This window comes from Elephantulus edwardii, unplaced genomic scaffold (assembly GCF_000299155.1).
Source record: "Elephantulus edwardii isolate Elephantulus edwardi_28Jun2011 unplaced genomic scaffold, EleEdw1.0 scaffold00165, whole genome shotgun sequence".
Taxonomy (NCBI): Eukaryota; Metazoa; Chordata; class Mammalia; order Macroscelidea; family Macroscelididae; genus Elephantulus; species Elephantulus edwardii.
Genome location: NW_006399915.1, coordinates 733297 through 757051, shown reverse-complemented (window position 1 = coordinate 757051; position 23755 = coordinate 733297). Strand labels below are relative to the sequence as shown.

The 23755-nt window shown below is 37.9% G+C and overlaps 1 protein-coding gene across 1 annotated transcript in view; it reads right to left on the bottom strand.

Moving 5' to 3' along the window:
* Positions 1-13077, bottom strand: part of LOC102862196 (T-cell receptor-associated transmembrane adapter 1-like) — a 95272-nt gene extending 82195 nt beyond the window's left edge. The window contains exon 1 of the mRNA XM_006895350.1: positions 12876-13077. Coding sequence (XP_006895412.1) covers positions 12876-13077 — 202 coding nt within the window. The remainder of the gene's footprint in view (positions 1-12875) is intronic.
* Positions 13078-23755: the final 10678 nt, after the last annotated feature.

The window sequence follows — 23755 nt, the reverse complement described above, 5'->3', positions numbered from 1 at the left end:
CTCTGTAAATGTTTATGAAAATTAATAAAATATAATTATAGGGGAAAAAAAAAGAAAGAGTATGTGTCAGGGTTAGAGAGGTTATTTGAGAACAATATCCCGATGCTCTACATTGGAAGAAAGTTGTAATGGGAGGGGCTCTTCAAAGGCCAAAAGCAATACTGAGTTTTCAAGTGGTGTGGAAAGATAGACTGGGACCAGTCACTTGATGCTTGTGTAACATTCCTGAAACTATTGAATCTCACAATGCTAATCGCAAAACTGGAATTCAAATTTTGTATGACACTGAGGATCCCTCTTCCCAGTACTTCATGATGTCCCTCAAAATATTTATGGAATTTAACTGAGGAAATTATACGGATGATAGCGAGGTTAAAAGCAGATTTTAAAATAGCATTCATTCTTCCAGTACCAGCCTACTTGTCGTTTTTAGAATTGAATTTAGGATTGCTAAACTGCACCTCAAGCACGTTGGAGATTGTGAGGATGGCCCAGCATAGGGCAAGATTCCAATGTTGTTCCCAGGAACACTAAGGGTTATAGTCAATTTGATGGAACCTTGTAAGAACAAAACTGCAGAAATCTTATTGGAATTGATATGCTGTCAAAATCCCTATTGTACAGGGACATCTTTTTACCTGTATTTATCCACCACTATCATCAAGTCAATTCCAAATCAGTGTGACTCTGCTATGCCACCAAGACTTCTTCATTCATATTTTTCTCATTTGAGTTTTTTTACATGCACTTATTGGTAAGGGGAGTAGGTGTGTCAAAGACAGTGAGGTTGTCATAGGAGAGAGAACAGGGTTTAGAGCTGCTATACATAGTGTCTCTATGAGTCAAAAGGGACTCGAAAGCACGTGACAACAACAACAATTGTTTACTACTGGAGGAACATTTTGGTAAGTTGCTCTGTAAATGTCACTGAACCAATCTATTTCATTAAAGGTCTTCCTCTCGTGCGCTGTCCCTCCATCCTCCCAAACATGATGTCCCTCTCCAAGGACTGGTCTCTCCTTGCAACATGTCCAAAGTATGTTAGACGAAGCTTCAGAATCCTTGCCTCCAGGGAGCAGCCTGGTCTCACCCTCTCTAGGACAAACTTGTTTGTTCTCCTAGCAGTCCATGGCATATTCAATACTCTTCTCCAGCACCACAGCTCAAAGGCATCAATTCTCCTTCTATCATCCCTAGTCATTGTCCAGTTTTCCGATGCATAACAAGTTATTGCATAGACCATGGCCTGCATCAGATTACCCTGTGGAAACTTTCACCAAAAAAAATACTTTCACTTCAGATCTACTGTTTATTGAGTATTGTGAATTGTGTTATATTTTTTTTTTTCAAGAAAATACTTGCGTTCAGCTAAAATTTCATATAGGAACTTACATTTCCATTTAGCAATTTGTATACAAATTGTTCTTTGACATTGGTTACTATTTCCACAGTATATCAGTATTCTCATTATCATCATTCTTTGTGTTCTGTTTTCACAAATGATTGTTTCTTGTCAGTAGGTTTTCTTTTCACTTTATTAGAAAACATTTTTGATGCACACAGAGATTTAATCTTTAGAAGATCCCATTCATCAATTTTATCCTCACCTGTTTGTGTATTTCTGGCTGTATTTGACAACTTCTTTATACCATAGGTGACTCCTTCTAAGCTTGGTCAAAATTTGTCATTTATGATGTTTATGGTTTGGGGCTTTACACGTAGGTTTCTGATCTACCTTGGGTTAATTTTTTAGAATGGTAAGAGGTATGGATCTGGCTTCAGCTTTCTGCAGGTAGCAGTCCAGTTTTTACCATTTGTTGAAGAGGTCGTCATTTCCCCATTTGATAGGTTTTATTTCCTTGATGCATATCAGTTGACCATAGATGGATAGATTAATTTCTGGGTTCTCAGTTCTGTTCCATTGCTCTATGTGCCTACCATTGTACTAGTGCCATGCTGTTTTGATTATTATAGCTCTATAGTAGGTTTTGAAATCAGAGAGTATTATGACTCACTTCATTCTTGTTTCTCAGCAGTGCTTTGCTTATTCTATGTCTCTTTCCTCTCCAAATAAACTTGAGAATTGCCTTTTAGGTCTCCTTGAAATATGAATTTGGTATCTCTATAAGGATTGCATTAAATATGTAGATTTTTTTGCAAGATTGTCATTTTCAGTATATTGAGTCTTCCTATCCATGAACAGGGCACATTTTTCTATTTATTTAGGTCTTTTATTATTTCTTGTGAAATGTTTTCTTTGTAAAGGTTTTTTGTGTTCTCGTTAGGTTTATTTCTAAGTATCTCAGTTTGTGGTTGGCTATTGTAAATGGTATTGCTTTCTTAGATTCCTTCTCTATGTTTTCTTTATTACTGTAAAGGAATCCCACAGACTTGTGTATCTTGTATCCTGCCACTCTATTAAATTGGTCTACTAGCTCTAACAGGGTTTTTTGTTGAGTTCTTGGGGTTTTCTGTGTATGATATCATATCATATCATATCCTCATATAGTGACAGTTTCACCATTTCTTTTTTTATCTGGATCTCTCTTCTTCTCTTCTCTTATCTTATTACCCTAGCAAGTAGTTTCAATACAATATTAAATAGGAGTGGTGACAGTGGTCATCTTGGTCTGGTCCCTGTTCGCAAGGAGAATGCTTTTAGTCTTTCTCTATTGACAATGATACTGGCTTTTTGTTCTGTGTATACACTTTACACAATAATAACATAATTCTTATAGAAAGCTCTGGTTATCTACTGGATAGGGAATTGTGCTTCCAACCCAAACATAGATGGTTCAAATCCACCAACAGATCCATGGGAGAAAGACAAGCATTCTCCTCCATTGTGATTTACAGTCTCTGAACACCCACTAGAGGGTTCCTCTACTGGGTTCTGACTCATGGCACACAACAGAAACATGATTCTTATAACGAGTTCTAGTGGCTTAATACATGAAGTGTTGGGGTGCTGACAGAAACGCGCTCAGTCTCAATTTGAACTCATTAGCTGCTCCACAGGAAAAAGACGGACAGTCTCCTCCACTAACAACTTGGAAAATTAAGAACTTGGAAAATTAATGGGGGATCGCAGAGTTGGAACTTACCAACAGCCATAGGTGGGACATTTGATAATAATGCTTTAATATTCAGAAATTATCTTTTTGCCCCTCTTCATTTTTACAAGCCAGGAATGCTGAGAGTATTAAGTAAAGCAAAAGTGCTTAGAAAAAGGTAGTATATATCTATTATTAATAATAATATTTATTATTAACAAATGTTGGTTTTGTGTACCATCTAGTTGGAATTGACCCATAAGTGAACCTCTGGCAGGTTTTTAGATCCAGTTAATTGCATGGGAGGAGATTGTCAATTTCTCCTGTGGAGGAGCTGATGGATTTGAACTGTGTGCCTTCGGAATTGCATAGCTTCTTGCCACTAGTTTTCATTATGCTTATGCAATCTTTAGTGAATTGGCTTTTCTTAAAATCACTTGAAAATATTACCTCAATCCTGATGATGAAACACTGTACCTCTGATACACCTTAAATTCAAAGACCACTTGCGTTTGAAAAATTACACATTAATGATACCTATCTATCCTACTAAAAATTGCAGTTGAGACTCATCCATTCATATACTCACCCACTGACTTAAAGAAGAACTACCCAGAGGGTCTTTACGGAAGCTGATGGTCTCACTTTCCTCCCACAGACCAGTTGAGAGATTAAAAATGCTGACCTACACCTTACCAGGATTGAGAAAATTAAAAAAGATGAACTCACTCAGCATTTCTTAAACTGAAGAAATTGAAGAACAAATATAAACTTTGAGCTGCAATACTTTAAAGATGTTATGTTGAATGATCCAGGAAGTATCAAAAGAAGATGGAAGGTGTACACAGAATCACTATACCAAAGAAAATTGGCTGACAAAGAACTCCATGAAATAACACATGGCTAAGAGGCCATGATGATGAAGGAGCAAATTGAAGCTGCTCTGAAGGAATTGGGAGGGGGAAAATAAGGCCCCAGGAATTATGGAATACTAATTGGTATAAGTGCTGAAGAGCAGTGGTGTCTCTCTGGAGACTAAGGTGTGTCTGATACATGCCATGGTCTTCGCAATCACCTGTTATGCATCAGAGAGTTGGACAATGACCAAGGAGGATAGTAGGAGAATTGATGCCTTTGAGCTGTGGGGCTGGAGAAGAGTATTGAGAATACCATGGACTTCTAGGAAAACAAACAGATTTGTCCTGGAGAGGGTTAAACCGGGTGGCTCCTTGGAGGCAAGGATTCTGAGGCTCCGTCTAACTTACTTTGGACATGTTGTGAGGAGAGACTGGTCCTTAGAGAGGGACATCATGCTTGGGAGGGTGGAGGGACGGCGCAGGAGAGGAAGGCCCTCTATGAGGTGGATTGATTCAGTGACTGGGATAATTGGGATGGGAGTGTCAGAGACAGTTCGATTGGCACAGGACAGAGTGGAGTTTAGGGCTGTTGTACATAGGGTCGCTATGAGTCGCAGGCGACTCGACAGCACATAACAACAACAACAACAACAATTGGTATATGTTAACAAACAGATGCAGCTCTGGACATGCTCACCAGGTTGTGCCAAGAAATCTGGAGGACCGCTACCTGGCCAACTGACTGGAAAAATTCTATATTCTCATTCCAAAAAAAGGTGATCCTACCAAGCATGGAAATCATAGAATGATATCACTAATAATAACACATGCAAGGAAGATCTTGCTGAAGATTATCTGTGAATGACTGGAATAGTACATCAATAGAGTACTGCCAGATGGGCTAGCTCGATTTAGAAGAGGCTGTGGCACTAAGGACATTATAGTCAAATAAATGGATCTTAGCTAAAAGCAGAGAGTACCAGAGGAATGTCTGTCTGTGTTTCATTGACTAAGCAAAAGCATTTGACTGTGTGGATCACAACAAATTTTGGCTACCCTTAAGAAGAACAAGAATCCCAGAACACCTGATTGTGTTCAGGTGAAACACATGGACCAGGATACAGTTTACAGTTGTCACAACTAAGCAAGGAAACATTTCATGGTTCAAAAAATCAAGATAGGTGTACATCAAGGATGCAACCTGTCTCCATACTTTTTTAATCTATAGGTATGGTAAATTATTTGGGAAGTTGTACTTGATGAGAAAGGATGTGGCATCAGAACTGGAGGAAGATTTATCATTATGCACTATGCATTATACATTATGCAGATGACACAGCCTTGCTAGCTCTAAGTGAGGTGGACCTGGGACATTTACTGCAGAAAGTCAAAGACTGTAATCTTCAATATAGATTAAAGCTCAACATCAAGAAAACAAAGATTCTCATCACCGGGCCAACTGACAGCATTGTGATATGTGGAGAAGAGACTGAGATTGTTAACAATTTCACCTTGCTTGGTTCCACAATCAACATACTTGGCATCAGCAGTTAGGAAATCAAAAGACAAACTGCATTAAGAAAATTTGTGCTTGGAACCTCTCCAGAGCAATATAGAGCAATGATGTCAGTCTAGAGACCAAGGTGAGCCTGATACAGGCTATGGTCTTAGCAATTACTTTCTATGCATCAGAGAGTTGTTCAATGACTAAAAATGACAGAAGAAAAATCAATGCCTTTGAGTTTTTGTGCTGGAGAAGAGTACTGAACATTCCATAGACTGCCAAAGAAAAGCAGATCTGTCCTGGAGAGAGTGAAACCAAATTTCTCTTTGGAAGCAAGGATTTTGAAGCTCTGTGTCATATATTTGGGGCATGTTGCCAGAAGGGGCCAGTCTTTGGAGAAGGCCATCATGCATGGAAGAGTGAAGGGACAATGCAGGAGTATAAGACCCTAGATGAGATAGATTGACACAATAGCTGAGGTAATGGGGTAGGTGCATTGAAGACAGTGAAATTGGCTTAGGATAGGGCAGGTTTCAGAACTATTGGACATAACATCGCTATGACTTGCAGGCAATTCAATAGCACATAACAACACAACAACAATACCTTAAGAGGTACATTCTTTAATCATTACTACTAGGGTTATTCATTATTGAAGCTCACAAAAAGACAAACTGAGTGCACGTGAAGGTGTGTTTTGTATTTACACAGTAATGAGCAACTAAATTAAGAGTAGCTCAAAGAAGTTGTTTTCATCAACATTGTTATAGTTGTTATTTATATATGTTACTATATATTGTTATAGTTTTACTTGGATGTAGAAGAATAATGGTAATTCTGATTCTGGTACATTTATTAATGACATCTTAATGATAAAGGTTATGGTTAGGGAGAAAGAAAAAGGCAAAATCTGGGGCTTTCCTCTATTTTATTTTACTTTATGACAATTTTATTTGTGTGTGTATTCAAGCATTGTTTTTTCTGATTCACTTCTCTACATATAAAATATTATTATCTGATTCTGCTTTTATATTGAATTTTTGTCTCAAATGCTTATGAGGCTTTAATGTTAATTACTTTCTATTTTTAACTCTTCTGTAGAATTATAGAAAGTATCAATTGACAATGAAGTAGCTCCTGAATTACTTTCAGAGCAACCCAAACTAAGCAAGTCTATAGAGAAAATGTTATCATATCCCTTCTAACTTTAGAATTTACTTATTAATCCTGGGAATACTTGAATGTCAGATTCTCTGCCTTCAACTTTGTGACTTTTTCTGCATTTGCTATCTGTACCAACTTATGATAGCCATTCATTATACTGCTATGGCCATTTCAAGCAAGGCACTAAAAAAAATTACAATTGCTTTTGCTCTTTGCTCGTCTTCATACCGGGAAAATGTGAAAGGCTGTGAAAATCATGTATCAGTCTTATATTGTGTGAGCTTTCTAATCAATTAATGTTTAAAACCAAAAATGCTGGGAAGCAAACTCACGGAAAATATAATGTAGAATATTTTTTATTGATAAGTGGCTTGTGCATAGTAATTGTCCAGTTACTATCAATCTGATAATTAAGCAAATTACGTGAGCAGACAATTTGCAGATGATACAAATAGTGTGAAAACCCATACAAAAATGTTCTACTACATTACAGTCAATGATGCATATTAAACAATGGATTGGTATATTTATTAGTTGGTGAAGATTGTTTAAATTAGGTCAGTCTTTTAGGGAGAAACACTGCTAGTTTGACAGTGAGTTGGTAGCACATTTGTAAACTTAATGTGGCAATAACAAGACTTAAAAGTTCATATACTATTTATTATTCAGTAAATCTAATTCTAAGAATCTTTTCTAAGAAAATAACCTTTTAGCAATAGAGTTGTTTATTGATATATCATTTCAAGTATTAAAAAATGAAATATGATATAAATGTTGAGCCATTAAAATCACTACATCAATTATAATTAACCTGAGAGATATATGTGTTCAGTTAAAATTATTAGGCAAAATTATAGTTAAAATAAATGGTCATGTTATAATGTTAGATTAAAAACTGAGTATAAGGTAAAGGCCAAGATTCTGTGGTGGATAAAGATGGTCAGTCTCCTCTTGTGGACTTACAGCCTCAGAAGGCCACTGGAGGGTCACCTCTCAGTTCTGACTTGCCAGCAATGAGTTTGAGTTTTGACTTATTATTCCAATTAAGAAAAGCAAACTATGAGCAATATATAAAAACAAAAATTGGAAAGAAATATAGCATTCTGTTTGTGTAAGGGTTTTTTTCCCTCACATATTTCACTGTTTTCCTGTTATGTTTTCTTTTAAAACAACTAAAAGTTACCCAAAGAAATTGAAATCACACAAAAGAATAAAACAGAAATGAGCCATCCGTGTAGAACAGTCACTCCAGCAAACTGATGTGGATTCAACTCTTATGATTCACACAGCAACTGAATTGTCAATGGCCTTTGCACAATGTCCATGTCTTTGAATACTGACCATTGAAATGATTGCTAGGAAAATAATACAGCACTTAAAATCAAGTTAAGGTGTTCTGGTAGTGTATAGTTCATAGCAAGTTGCACTGCTAATTAAAAGATGGGGTGGTTCTGGCAGTTCGAATTTACGGCCATTTGTCCCATGGGGGAAATGGGCAATTTCCTCCTGTGCAAATGACAGCCTCTGAAAAACCACTGGAGGGTCAGCTGTGAGGCACCTCCAACCTGACAGGAATGAAGTTTTTTTAGTTTTAAAATCTAACTACTTAGAATTGAGTTACTCCTATCTTTTCTATAACTATTTTTAGAAAGTAATATTCATGATGAATGATTTTTAAAAGTAACAACTATTTTAAAACGGCATCATTATCACAGAACATGTTCACCACCTGCTTTATTTCATTAAATACTATTCCAATTACTTTCCTTTAAAAGAAAATAGTTACTATATACTCATTAATAGATTAAAAAGTTTAATTAAACTAACAGTTATCATACATATTTAAGTGGCTATATCGACTAGTTTACTTCAAATTTTAGGATTTCTTTTGTCATAGATTTAGATGTTAGTAAGTGAATTTTTAGGCATAGCAATGATACAAAGTAATTTAAATTTCCACTTACCTGGCATGTTGCTTTTCTCAGAAAAAAAAATTCTTTATGTAACCATAAGGCCACTTTTTGGATCAAAAATGTTCCCACAAAATTTTGTTTCCTAATAAGTTTGCTTTATAAACTTAAAAGTTAGTGTGCTGATAAAACCTGTCTTTATCCGTGTCTCTGTTTTTTTCCTCTCTGTTCTTTCTGAAAATCTTTTGTGTGTCCTTTGTTCAGTTACAAACAGGAAATGTGGTGATGGAGGCTTCTAGAGTTTTGATCTGAAAGCAGTAGGCTAGTAAATTGTTTTGTAGAGTGAAAAGAAAAACCTCACAAACCTCTGCGTTCTGACATTTACATTTTATCAATTTGTGAATTGAATTTGATAATAACTAATTAAGATCAAATATAAATTGATCAGAATTACCATAGGGAATACAGAAGTCCTCTCAAAAGTGAATTCATCGTACTATATAACATGGGAGAATCTAGAGAGTATTATTATGACGAGTGAACGAACTCAGTCTCGTAAGGACAAATATTGCATAAGACCACTATTGTAAAATTAGAAGAGTAACTGGTAAGACATGAATAAAAGGCCAAAAGAAAAAAGGAGGGAAGCAGGGGAGAGAGAGTGGGGAAGGGAGGAAATCACTACGATAACAAAATTTAGTGAGAGGCCGAGAGAAGAAATTAGGACAGGTTCAATGGGGACTTGAAAAGACAGAGTAATAGTAGTCCTAGACCAATGGTGATTAATTTTATAAAACACAGTGTGTGAGAGTGATTTGAGACACAATGTGAATGTAGGAAAAGTGTGAAACAATGTACATGAGTGATACGCAACATCTATGAATTTTTTTTTTGCAAACCAAGATAAAGTAGAAAAAAAGATAAAGAAAAAAAAGAGTAAACAATTGGATAATTGGTTTTTTTTTCTTCATCTTCCAAAATGATACAAAATAAAGAGAAAATTTTCAAGCAAGGAAAAAATAGTGAGTTCAGCACATGAGAACAAAATAAAGTCTCCTGCTCTGATGAGTAGAGGCAAAAGCTTCGCCTCTGGATGCCCAGTTGTGGGGGATGTGTGTGTGCTTGTGCATACTCATGCACGTACAATGAAGAAAAGGGAATTAACACTTTTTTGAGTGTTTCCTGTATAAAAGGGAGCTCTGGTGGCCTAGTGGTAGGGAGCTACACAACCAACCGAAAGGCACCTGGTTCAAATTCACAAGTTTCTCCATGGGAAAAAGACAAGCAATCTCATCCCATGACATTTTCTACCTCTGAACAACTGCTGCAAGGTCAGCTATGAGTCAATCTGACTGACCTAACACCACCATCACCACTGAATATTTGCAGTAGATTCCAAGAAACTACATTTTTTATTATTAAGCAACTTTCTTTTTGTATTATTTTTATTAGTTTGCATGCAATAATTCATATGCACTGTTTTTCGTTCATGTACATTGTTTTATACAAATTTTCATTTTCATTGTGTCATTGTGTCCTTTATCTATCTATGCATCAGAGAGCTGAACAATGACTAGAGATAATAAAAAGAGAATTGACGCCTTTGAGCTGTGATGCTGAAGATGAGTGTTGAATATACCACGGACTGCTGAGAGAACAAACAGATTTGTCCCAGAGAGGGTGAACCTGGGCTGCTCCTTGGAGTCAAGGATTCTGAAGCTCCATCTGACATACCTTGGGCATGTTGCGAGGAGGGACCAGTCCTTAGATAGGGACATCATGTTTTGGGTGGGTGGGGATGGAGGGACAGCACAAGAGAGGAAGACCCTCAACGAGATAGATCAATTCAGAGATTGAGGTAATAGGAGTGTGTCAGAGACAGTGAGGTTGGCACAGGGCAGAGCAGGGTTTGGGGCTCTTGTACATAGGGTTGCTATGAGTTGTAAGCCACTCGACAGCACATAGCAACAACAACAGCAATGTCTATTATTAGGGATCTCTGATAGCCTCGTGGTAAGAGACTATGCTGCAAATCCAAAAACACACAATTCAAATCCACCAGCTGCTCTGTGAACAAATCATGGGCAATCGCCTCTGAAAATCACCTGGAAGGTCAGCTATAGATTGGTTCAAATTTGACACCACACAACAATAACAGTATTTATGCCTTAAGCTAGGGTGTGTAAATTTGGTCCTATTTTTTCTCCTATATTTTCTATGGTTTAGTGCTTTTCCCCTATGTTTCTGATCCACCTTGAGTTGATTTTGCATATGGTGTGAGATGTGGATCCTATTTTAGCTTTCTAGGGGAATATGCCCAGTTTTGCCAGCATGATTTGCTCAAAAATAAGTTGTGATTTCCCTATTTGATAGGTTTTGATTTTTTTTTTTTCAAATACCAATTAACCACAGGTGGTTGTTGTTTGTTAGGTGCTGTTGAGTCAAGTACAACTCATAGCAATTCTAAGAACAAAATGTCTGAACTCTATTCTATCCTGTGCCATCCTCACAATTCCTTACACAAAAGAGCTGATTGCAGCAGTCACCATGTCAATACATTGGATTGAGGGTCTACTTCTTCTTCACTGACCCTCTACCCTTTCCAGCATATGTCCATCTCCAAGGAATAGACAATAGGTAGATGGGTTAAATTCAGTCTTGAGTTACAACACTTAAGCATGCTATGGGCAGATAAGCATTAAAAGAATATGGAAGGAGTACACAGAGTAACGGTAGCAAAAAGACTGGCCAACACAGAAGTATTTCATGAAACAACTTACGTTCAAGAGGTAATGGTGATAAAAGAGGAAGTTCAAGCTGCTCTGAAGAAATTGGTAAAAAACAAGGCCCCAGGAATTCATGGAATACCAACTGACATATTTCAACAAACCATGGTAACCTGGACATGTTGCAAGGAGGGACCAGTCCTTGGAGAGGGACATCATGTTTGGTGGGGTAGAGAGACAGCACAGGAGATTAAGACCCTCAATGAGATGGATTAACTCAGTGACTGGGGTAATGGTAGTAGGTGTGTTGAAGACAGTGAGATAGAGCAGGATTTAGGGCTGTTGTACATAGGGTCGCTATAGTCGCAGGTGACTAGACAGCTAACAACAATAACAACAACACCGAAATGCTCATGAGGCTGTGCCAAGTTATCTAGAGGGCAACCATCTGGCCAACTGATTGAAAGATATGTTTATTCCCCCCCCCCAAAAAAACCCCCTTAAAAAAACCCACACAATATCACACACAAATAAAATCCTGCTGAAGATTGTTCAAAAGTGACTGGGACATAATCTGGGTTTAGAAGACACCGTGGCACAAGGGACATCATTGTGAATATCACATGAATCTTGGTCAAAAGCATCGAGTACCAGAACAATGTCTATCTGTGATTCATTGACTGTGCAAAGGCATTTGATCACAACAAGTTGTGGCTAACCTTAAAAAAAAATGGGAATCCTAGAACACCTGATTGTGCTCTTGTGAAACCTATACTTTGACCAGGAGACAGCTATTCAAAATCAGAACCATGACACACAGTGTGTGTCAAGGATTTGTCCTCTATCCATACTTTTTCAATTTGTATGCAGAACAGATCATTCGAGAAGCTGGATTTTATAAAGAGGAATGTGGCATCAGGATTGGAGGAATATTCATCAACAACTTTCATCATACACACGATCTTACTTGCTGAAACTGAGTAGGACTTAAATCACCTTCTGTAGAGGGTCAAGGACTGTAGTCTTCAATATGGATTGAAGCTCAACATCAAGAAAATAGAGGTCCTCACCACTGGGCTAATTTGCAGCATCATGATAGATGGAGAAGAGATTGAGATTGTTAATAATTTCAACTTGCTTGGTTCCACAATCAACACTCTTGACAGGAAATCAAAAGATGGATTGCATTAGGAAAGTCTCCTGCTAGGAACTTCTCAGAGTGCTGAAGGACAAAAATATCATTCTAGAGACTAAGGTGTGGCCGATACTGGCCATGGTATTACAATTACTTGCTATGTGTCAGAGAGCTGGACAATGACCCTGTATGACAGAAGAATTGATACCTTTGGGTTGTGGTGCTGAAAAGGAGTATTGAACATATCATGGATGGCCAAGAACACTAACAGGTCTATCCAGGAGAGGGTGAAACCAAGCTGCTCCTCGGAAGCAAGGATTTTGGTACTTTTATCACATAATTTGGGTCCATAGCCAGGAGTGACCAGTCTTTGGAGAAGGATATTATGTTTGGAAGGGTGGAGGGACAGCACAGGAGATGAAGATCCTAGGTGAGATGGATTGACACAATAACTGAGGTTATGAGGGTAGGTATAGTAGAGACAAAAAGATTGGCTCTACCACCCTGATCGCCTCCACAGACGCACTGCCCAGCTGCCCCCGCTGGACATCTGCAACCTGACTGAGATTCTTACAAGTGACCACCCAGAAGTCGGCCCTGCCAGTGTGCGCTGTACAGCTGCAACTTGAGTGAGGTCCCCGCAAGTCCTCACACGTGCAGGTAGTCCCACCAGGCGAGAGCAAGACATCTGCAAACTGAGTGAGTTCCTCATGTGGGTCCCCCGGCATCCCTACTCAGTCAGGTAGCCCCGCCGGGCATGGCCAGGACAATTGCAAGTTGAGTGATGTCCCGGTGCATGCCCATCCAGAAGCTAGCCCTGCTGGTCACCAGCAGGACATCTACAGCCTGAGTGAGGTCCTTGCACATCCACACCCAGGAAGGAGCCCACCCCCCACCAGGCGCGAGTGGGACAGCTGCAAACTGAGGGAGGTCTTCCCACGTGCCCACCTGGATACCTAGCCCCACCTAGACAGCTAGTCCCAACTGGACAACTAGCCCCACCAGGCTTGAGCCATACAGCTGCATTCTGAGTGAGGTCCCCTCTTGTGGCATCTGAGCACACTCCTGTGCTTGTGCCTGCCCCATCTGAGTCTGGAAAGAGGGGATAAATAATATATACTGCATTGAAACAGACGAGGGAAAGAACTGTCTAAAAGCGATATATGATTAGCTATTATTATCATGATAGGAGTTCAGAATGAAGGATGCATATTGGAGTGGACTTGTGGGGAGGGATTGTATAACAATGAAATAATTTTTATTTTTCTGTTCAAAAAGAAGAATGAATTGGGTGGGGAGGAGGAGTAGGGAGAAAAAGGCAATGAATGAATGGGAAAAAGTCTCTTTAAAGTGCATTAAAATTTAAAAATAAATTTTAAAAAGTTAAAAAAAGATTGGCTTGGGATAGAGCAGGGTTCAGAATTGTGCATAGGGTTGCTATGAATCATAATTTACTTGATGGCACATAACACAACAGATGGAATAATTTCTGGGTTCTTAATTCTATTCCATTGGCCTGTGTGTCTGTCATTGTATCAATACCATGCTACTTTGGTTACTACAGCTGTGTAGTAGGTTTCCAGATCAAGGAATACTATGCCTCCCACTTAATTTTTATTTTTCAGATTAGCTTTACTTATCTGGGATCACTTTCCTTTAACCTGTTAAATCCCCTTTCTATCTCTTTGAAAAATGAGTTTGGCATCTATCTTGAGAGTGCATTAAATCTATGTAGAGTTGTAATTGTCACTATAATGAGTCTACTTATCCATGAATAGAGAATATTTTTTCATTTAGTTAGGTCTCTTATTGGGTTTTGTGATTCCTGACTAAAAACAGAGTACCAAAAGAATGCCTTTCTGTGTTACCTTGACTGTGCAACGACATTTGACTGTGTACATTTGCCTGTGGCTAACCTTGAGAAGAATGAGAATCCCAGAACACCTGATTATGCTTATGAGAAACCAAACTTGTACCAGGAAGCAATCATCAGAACAGAGCAAGAAAACACTGTATGGTTCAAGATAAGAAAAGATGTGCACCAAGGATGTGTCCTGTCTCCATCTATACATTTTTAATCTAAATGTGGAACAGATCATCCAGGAGGCTGGCTTTTATGAAAAAAATTGTGGCATCAGAATTTGAGTGAGACTCATCATCTCATCAACAACATGTGTTATGTAGATAACACAACCTTGCTTGCTAAAACTGAAGACTACCTGAAGCATCTACTGCAGAAAGTCAAGGATTGCAATCTTCAGTATGGATTGAAGCTCAACATCAAGAAAACAAAGCCTCTCAGCACTGGGTCAATTTGCAGCACCATGATAAATGGAGAAGAGATTGAGATTGTCAGTAATTTCAGCTTGTTCAGGTCCACAATAAACACTTTTGGAACCAGCAGACTAGAAATCAAAGAGTAATTGGATTAGGAAAGTCTGCTGCCAGGAACTTCCGCAGAGTGCTAAAGTGCAAAGATGTCGATCTAGAGACTAAGGTGTGCCTGATCCAGACCACAGTTTTTGCAATTACCCACTACGCATCAAAGAGCTGGACAATGAATAAGCATGATAGAGGAAGAATTGAGGCCTCTGAGTTGTGATTCTGGAGAAGAGTGTTGAACATACCATGGACTGCCAAGAAAACAAATAGGTCTATCCTGGAGAGGGTGAAATCAAGTTACTCTCTGGAGGCAAAAATTTTGACGCCCTGTCTCACATATTTTGGACATATGGCAAGGAGGAACTAATTGTTGAAGAAGGATATCATTCTTGAAAAAGTGGAGGGACTACACAGGAGAGGAAGATTCTGGATGAGATGGATTGACACAGTGACTGGGGCAATAGGGACAAGTTTGTCAAAGACAGATTAGTTCAGGATAGGACAGGGTTTAAGTCTATAGTGTATAGGGTCGCTATGAAGCATAGGCAACTCAATGGCACATAACAACAGCAACAACATCAACTGATTTTTGTACTAATGTTTTGTAGTGTTCCCTGTAAAGATCCTTGGTACTTCTAGTTAGGTTGATTCCCAACTATTTTATTTTTTTATTGTTTTATAAATTGATATTTTAATTAAAGTTTATAGAGAACATGAATTTCCATTCATTCATTGTTGTACGTTTTCCTCCCTGCCCACCCCTCCCCGAGTTTGTTTGCCTTTGAAAAAAAAATATTTCATTGTTATACAAGTCTCCCTCCCAGTCCACTTTACTATGCAGCTCTTATTCTCAACTTCTGTCATGCAAATAAACCTAATCATATATTCCTTTTAAGCAGTTCTTGCCTCATCTGTTTCAGTGCAATATACTGCATGCAAGTTGAAAAGGTATGGAGACAGGACACATCCCTGGCTTATACCTTTCCCAATTTTGAACCATGCAGTGTTTCCCTGTTCTGTTCTGACAACTGCCTCTTGGTCCAAGTATAGGTTTCGCATTAGAACGATCAAGTGTTCTGGGATTCCCAATGGTTTAACCATCTCTTTGCCAATCTGGATGCCTTTTATAGTCTTCTCTTGACATATTACCCTTGCAAGTACTTGCAATACAATATTGAATAGAAGTTGTAATAGTGAGCATCCTAGTCTGGTCTCTGTTCACAAGAGGAACCTCTTTAATCTTTCTCCATTCACAATGATCCATTCCTATTTTACCAAATGTTTTAATAAGGATGGGGTGTTGCATTTTGTCAAAGGTCTTTTTATGTATTATTTGATAGGATCATGTGGTTCTTGTTCTTTGTTTTGTTAATGAAATGAATTATAGTGATAATTTTTCTTACATTGAACCATCCTTGCATATCTGTCATGAAACCCTCCGGTCATGATAAATTACTTTTTTAATATACTATTGGAATCTATTGGTCAGAATTTTGTAAAAGATTTTTGCATCTTTGTTCATGAGAGATAGTGGTCTAAAGTTTCCTTTTTGGTAATGCCTTTTCTTGGTTTTGGTATTAATATTATGCTTGCTTCATAGAATTACTCAGGGAGTATTCCTTCTTCATCCATTTTTTAGGATAATTAAAGTAAAATTTATGGTAACTCATTTCTGAATGTTTGGTAGAATTCAGCTGTAAAGTCATCAGGTTTTTAGGGGGAAGTGTTTGGGTTTTGCTTTTGTTTATTGTTGCGTTTTTTCTTTTCTTTATGATCTCTATTTCTTTTTCTGTGATGGGTTCTGTTCAAGAGTTCTATATCTATCTGTGTCAAGTTTGGTCAGGTTTGGGTTTCTAGGAATTTGTCCATTTTCTCTGGATTTTAAAATTTATCAGAGTATGGGATTTTCATAATATTCCTTTACTGTCAATTTCATTTTAGCTAGTTCTGTTATGACGTCATCTCTTTCATTTCGTATTTGAGTTGTCTTTTCTTTTGTTAAGTTTGCCAATGGTTTATTTATTTTATTTATCCTTTCAAAGGACCATGTCTTGATCTTGTTGATCATTTTAATGGTTTTTCCTTTATTCTATTTCACTGATTTGAGCCCTTGTCCTTGTGTTTTCCTTTCTTCTAGAGACTATGAGATAAGCTCCTTAGTCTTTTTCTAGTTGATGGAGGTAGAAAGTCATTAATTTTTTTCTTCTTTTCTATTTTTATGAACTGCCCCCTGAGGACCACCTTAGAAGTATCCTATAGGATTTGAAATGTTATGTTCTTATTTTAATTAATTTATAAAATTTTTTTATTTTACTTTTTATTTCTTCTATGCTTGAATCTTAGACTAAGGGCAAAGGCCAAGTCATGCTCAATGGTGTGACTTTAAAATCCTGTGGAGCCCTCAGGCCTGTGGCCCTCTATCCAAAATTATTAATTTTAGAAGAATACTCTTTTAAAGACACAGCAATCATTTGTCTATTTGCTGTACTGAACAACTTGGAGCTGCTGTGATGCTGAACACTATTCCATAGTCGTGCCAAATACCATGATGGTTACCCATTATGTACAATGTTTGGATGAGCTTCCAGATTGATTAATGTGGGGAAGCAGGAGTGGCATCCACTTTCTAAACTAGATGCCTCTAGAAACTCTACAAACTCTCTTATAAATGTACAGAAATATTGTTAATTATAGAACAGAGTTCAGGTCTTTTGTGCAACGCTTACTCTGAGTCATATTTGACTCAACAACACTTAATCACTGCTAAATGAGACTACTGTTGTTATATCTGGAGGAATACTCTTCCACTGAAACTTATGCCATGGAATATCAAATACGATGATGGTTTCCTGATATGGACAGTGTTTGGTGGGACTCCCAGTTATAAAACAGGTTGGAAAGCAGGAGTAGCATTTACTTCCTAAACCACATGCCTCTGAAAATTCTATGAACTTGGAGAAACAATGATAGTTATGGAAAGGCATTAGGTCTTTGTTCACAGAGTCACTATGAGTCGACCTCGACTCAATGGCAATCAACAACAACACATGCAAAACCTATACTTGGACCAGGAGGCAGTCATCAAAACAGAGCAAGGAAACACTGCATGGTTCAAAATTGGGAAGGATGTGCATCAAGGATGGGTCCTATCTCCATGTCTTTTCAATCTATATGCAGAACAGATTACCCAGGAGCCTGGGCTCTTTGAGGAGAAGTGTGGCTTAGGATTGGATGTAGACTCATAAACAATCTGTGTTATGCAGATGACACAACCCGGCTTGCTGAAATTAAGGAGGACCTGATGCACTTGCTGCAGAAGATCAAGGACTACAGCCTTCATTATGGATTGAAGTTCAACATCAAGAAAACAAAAATTCTCACCACTGGGCCAAGTGGTAGTATCAGGATGGATGATGAAGACCTTGACATTCCTCTCTAAGGATTGATTGTTGACTGCTTCAGTTTGCTTGGCTGTATAATCAACACTCTTGGTACCAGCAGCCAGGAAATGAAAAGATGAATTGCATTGGGAATGTCTGCTGTCAGAAACCTCTTCAAAGTACTGAGGAGCAATGATGTCAGTGTGGAGACTAAGGTGCACCTGATCCAGGCCATGTTCTTTGCCATTACTTGCTATGCATCAGGGAGCTAGACAATGACTAGGGATGATAGAAGGAGAGTTGATCCCTTTGAGCTGTGGTGCTGGAGAAGAGTACTGAATATACCATGAATTGCTAGGAGAACAAACAAGTTCATCCTAGAGAGGGTGAAGCCAGGCTGCTCCTTGGAGGTAAGGATTCTGAAGGTTTGTCTGACATACTTTGGACAAGTTGCAAGGTGGGATCAATCCTTAGAGAGGGATGTTAGGGAGGGTGGAGGGAGAGCACAGGAGAGGAAGACCCTCGATGAGATGTTTTGATTCTGTTACTGGGGTAATGGGGATAGGTATGTCGGAGACAAGATTGGTAAGGAGGCACATAACAACAACAACATGACTCAGTTGTGTTCAAGGGGGGTGTTATTTAGGTTCCACAAGGGTAATTTTTATGCTTTTTTGCTAATTTCTGATTTTATAGCATTGTAGTCCAAAAAGATACTTTATATTATTTCAATATTGTTGGTTTTTAATTTGTTGAGGCTTACTTTGTATCCCAATATATAATCAATTCTGGAAAATGTACTATATTAACTTGAGAAGGAAGGAAATTGAGTTTTAGTTGGATGACATAGGACTGTTTTTTTGTGGTTATATTGACGAATTGTATAATTTTGTTCTTTTGCATCTTCATTGAGTTTCTTCCAAGCTGACATGTTCTTTGGAGAGAGTGGTGTGTTAGTATTCTACTACTTTTGTGGGGCTATTTATTTCTTTAAGTCTGGTAACCATTGTTTAATATATTTTGCTTATCTATCATTTGGTGCATGGATGTTAACCAAAACTATGTCTTCTGGTCTATTGTGCCTTTAATTATTACATAATTCCCTTCATTATCTTTTGTGATGGTTTTCATCCTGAAGTCTATTTTATCAGAGATTTTGTATCGTGACTCCTACTCTTTTTTTAATAACTCATTTTGTTAAATAACCAATTTATAAAGTCAGACTAATGCACTGGCTTGATAGAAGAAACTATTTCTTCTCATTGTCAGTAATAAATATTTACAATAGTGGTGATGGTGGAAATGAGGTTATACCAGGTGTCAGAAGTTGTCCTCCAACCCCCAATTTTTTCTTTTCCAATTTGTAACAGTATGGAAAGGCAGATCTTATATTTCAAGAAAGCTGTGCTAGTCTTTCACCCTTTCTTTGTTTAGGTGGAAGTTGTTTTATATACTAACCACAGCCTCACCCAATCTCCCCAACCAATTCTTTTTTTTTTTTTTTGCCTTTCCTAGCAATTAACTTGAGACACCCTTAATCTGAATAGTTCCTACTTAACCGTGTTCTTAACTTTTAGGATTAAATATCCTGGAACAGGGAATGTGAATTATAATCAAAATCAGGTAAATATTTTTAAGGAAGTCTTGACAGAAACCTAAGAACAACTGAATTGTACTCTAGAAAAAGTTTTAACTGTTGTTCTGAAACATTCCATAAGAAAGGGCCTCCAGGCATGAGCTCGGCACACAGTATGAGATTTGGCCAATAGTTTGGGCCTGTGAGCCAGATAATCTGAAGCTTGCCCAGCATGGACACTGTAGTTTCTGGCTCACTCCACAGCAAGAGTTCTTCAATTCCATCAGAGTACTCTCCAGTGTATTATAGTTGTTCTTAAAGCTCTTCAACTTGAGGAAGCTCTTGATACGTTTACTCTTCTGATTGGAGGGAGGTACGTAACCTGGATGGCTGTTGGAGAGACTTCAGGAGACTGGGTAAGGTCTTTGGCTGCTGACTGGTGATGTAGCTGAGAGGTCCCACTTCGTGCTTTGACCGTGGTGGCCACCTCAGTCAGGGCCTCCTGATACTCTGGAGAGATCCCTGGGAAAAAAGAATATAATAGGCCCTCTTTAATTTTTTTTCTTATCATAAGCTTTTCTAAATCGATTTGCCTACAGAACTATATTCACAGTGTCATTTATTTGTAAAGAGACAACCAAATTTCATATTGCTCATGCCAAGAACACAAGAGAATATTGATTTCAGATTGAGTTAAAAAGAAGTCTGCAAAGAATCAGAAGTTTCACCAGGATGTAGATTACTGAAAAGTTGAATCCTAGACTTCCAGGCAGATATGAGCACCTAAGATATCAGCTCAAGAGGAGAAGGTTTAGCTGCCAAGCATCTCTGGGGTCTAGCTTTGGTCCTAAAAAATCAATAACAGTCACGGAGACTAAGGGCCCCAAGCCACTATTGGACTTCACATGTTCCCTAAAGCCTGACTTTATAACATGACTGAAGTAGATTCCTACTTAGATCATCTTGGGGATACATAGGCCAGGAAAAAGAGGCGTTCCCATGACTGGAAAGTTAGATATAGGCTTTTCTTTGTTAAAAAAAAAAAAAAAAAACATTGCAGAGGAAGGGGAAAAAGAAGGAAGAAATGTTGGGTGAAAGCTAACAGAAAGTATACCTCCAGCAACACTAATGCCTTCCATAGTTTGCTTTGGCTGCACAGATAAGACTGAGCAGAGAAGAAGCAGCAGGGAGGAAAATAACCAGAAACTCTTTGATTAGCTTTAGATGTATACCTCTCAGAAGAACTCAACAGGCTGAGAGAACCAAACCAAAATGCACCACTCGGGACAATACAAGGCTGCCTATGGGTTTTTCTGTCTCATATAAATAACATCATACATAGGAATCTGCAAAAACGGAGAAAAAGAGGCAAGAGCAGAGACATAGAGAAAAGGCTGATAGAGGAGCAAGTGTATGTGTTTAGGAATTACCTAATGGTTTTTAAGCATTATTGTACAATATAAATGTATAGCTAACATGACCAAAATAACAATTTATGCTGATGAATCAGAAACACTTTACTTCTAAAAATATGAATCTATATTGTATCCCTCATTCCATATATTTATATAATCATTATATAATCATTTATATACCATAGTAAGTTGTCCAGTGTCAGTCAGAAAGTCCATGCCTATGCATCAGATATTTCCAAAATTGTTTGAAATTTGCCAGAAAAAAAAGATGACTTTTCATTAAATATAGATGGCTGAGCACATGGAGATATTATCAGAATATAAACTAGTCTATGGATGTGTAGATGAAATATATTTGTGCATGCCTTTAGAGATTTGAATGATGGTTCCGTGAGCCATGTTCAAATTATAAATAAACATGAAGCTTCTGTAATACTTTTTAATAAGATGAGTTATCAGAATGCTCAGAACATCGCCAGCCAGGCTCAGCAGAAATGTCTTGACAAGCTTGAAGCCATTGAAAAGGTTGTAGCAAAATGTGGTGAGAGTATGTATCATTGACGAGCATCTACCAAGAAACCAATTGTGATTTTTGCTGCCAAAAGAAAATGAAAACCATATCAAGATGACAGCTGTCATTCAGACAAAAAAAATGGGTAATAGAATGTGTTGTTGTTTTTGTTATTAGGTGCTACTTGATCGACTTTGACTCATAGCAACTCTATGAAAAACACATTCGAATCTTGTCCAGTCCTGTGCCGTCCTCACTATCTCTGATAAGCTTTCTGTGACCTGCCACATTTCCAGTCTGATGTCTTTTCCAAGGACTACGTACCTCCTTCCAACAACATGCTCAAGCTATGTGAGACAATGATTCATTAGCCTTGCTGCTAAGGAACACCTTAGTTACACTTCCTCCAAGATAGACTTACTGTGTTTTGGGTTGGTTTTGTTTGATTTTTTCTTTTAGCAGTCTATAGGATATTCAGGACACTTTCCAAAAAATAATTCAAAGACATTGATTCTTTTTCTGTTATCCTTAATCATTTTCCAAGTTTCAGATGCATAATAGCGAAGAGTTGGAAACAACCTAAGTGCCCATCAACAAATGAATAGGTAAGAGAAGCTGTGACATACTCTCACAATGGAATACTATGCTGCATTGAAAAACAAGGAACTCATGCAATATTATTCAAAATGGGTGACCCTGGAGGACATTATGCTGAGTGAAGTATCTCAGTCACAAAAGGGCTAATACTGAATAGTGCCACTGTTGTAAAACAGGACTGACGTCAGTGTTGGAGGGAGACTGAGAAAGAAGGGATAAATTATGTAAACTACGATGAAACAGATGAGAGAGAGAACTATTTAAAAGGTAATATGATTAGGTATTACTGTCATGACATGTATCCAGAACAAAGACTGCATAGTGGAGTGGATTTGGGGGGGAGAGATTATATAACAATGAAAGAATTTTTCTTTTACTTTTCAAAGAGAAGAATGAACTGGAGGGAAAGGGTGGGCAGGAAGAAAAGTACAACAACAAATGAATGAAAATCCAAAAATCTCGTAAATATCGTAAATTCTCGTTAAAATTAATAATATGAAAAAAATACAATTAAAAAATCCATAGTTTGATTCAGATGTACCTTAGTGTTTAACCTGACATCTTTGCTCTTTGGAGAGGTTGTTGGTAACACTTTCCCTATGCACGTCATCTTTTGATTTCTTGACACATTTTACCATGAATATTGATTGTGGATCAAGATAAAATTATATCATTTACAGCTTTCTGTCAACGCTGAAGAAAATAATCTCATCTTGGGCTGAATAGAGCTGCTCTGCTAACAGAGGTAGTTTCAGAAGGGAAGTGGGAAAGATTAATATCACCTGTTCTGCATCTTCACCTTATAGGAAATGAACTACAGTTCACAGAGACTGAAATGAAGACATTTCAGGTACGATCTTTTCCCATCTATCATGATTTTGCCTATTGAGCCTTTGATGAGGACTTTTGTCTTCTTGATGTAATCCATATTGAATTTATAATCTTTGATCTTCTGAAGCAAGTGTTTCAAGTCTCCTTAACTCACAACAAACAAGGTTGTATCATCTGCATATGTGCAAGTTGTTGATAAGTCTTCAACCAATCCACTAATCATGATGCCACATTCTTCTTCATATAATCCAGCTTCTCAAATGATTTGCTTAGCATAAAGTTTGGATAGTTCTGAAGAGAGGATACAGCCCTGTTACACACCTTTGCTGATTTTAATGCACAGAATTCTCTTGTCCTGTTCAGACCACAACATTTTGGCCTATCTATAGGTTTCACATAATTTCCATTCTTCTTAAGGTTGCAACAGTTGTATCTAGACTACTGAAAACGTCAAATATCCTTCCTTCACATCTGAGACCACTTCTCTACCTTAACTACTTTCTGCTTGGTAAGTAGTGTTCCTTCCCAATTCTCTCCACTCCCCATCCTTTGCCCCCTTCATTATTCCCCTTAAAGACCCAGTTCTACCCTAGGCCACACCTACATCGTCCTGTTTCTGGAGCCAGAAGTTCTCAGATCATTCCTGCGAAAGTTTATGGACTATCTGCAGCTGGCCTCCAATCAAATCCTGGATTAGTGAGGGCACCTTTTCTG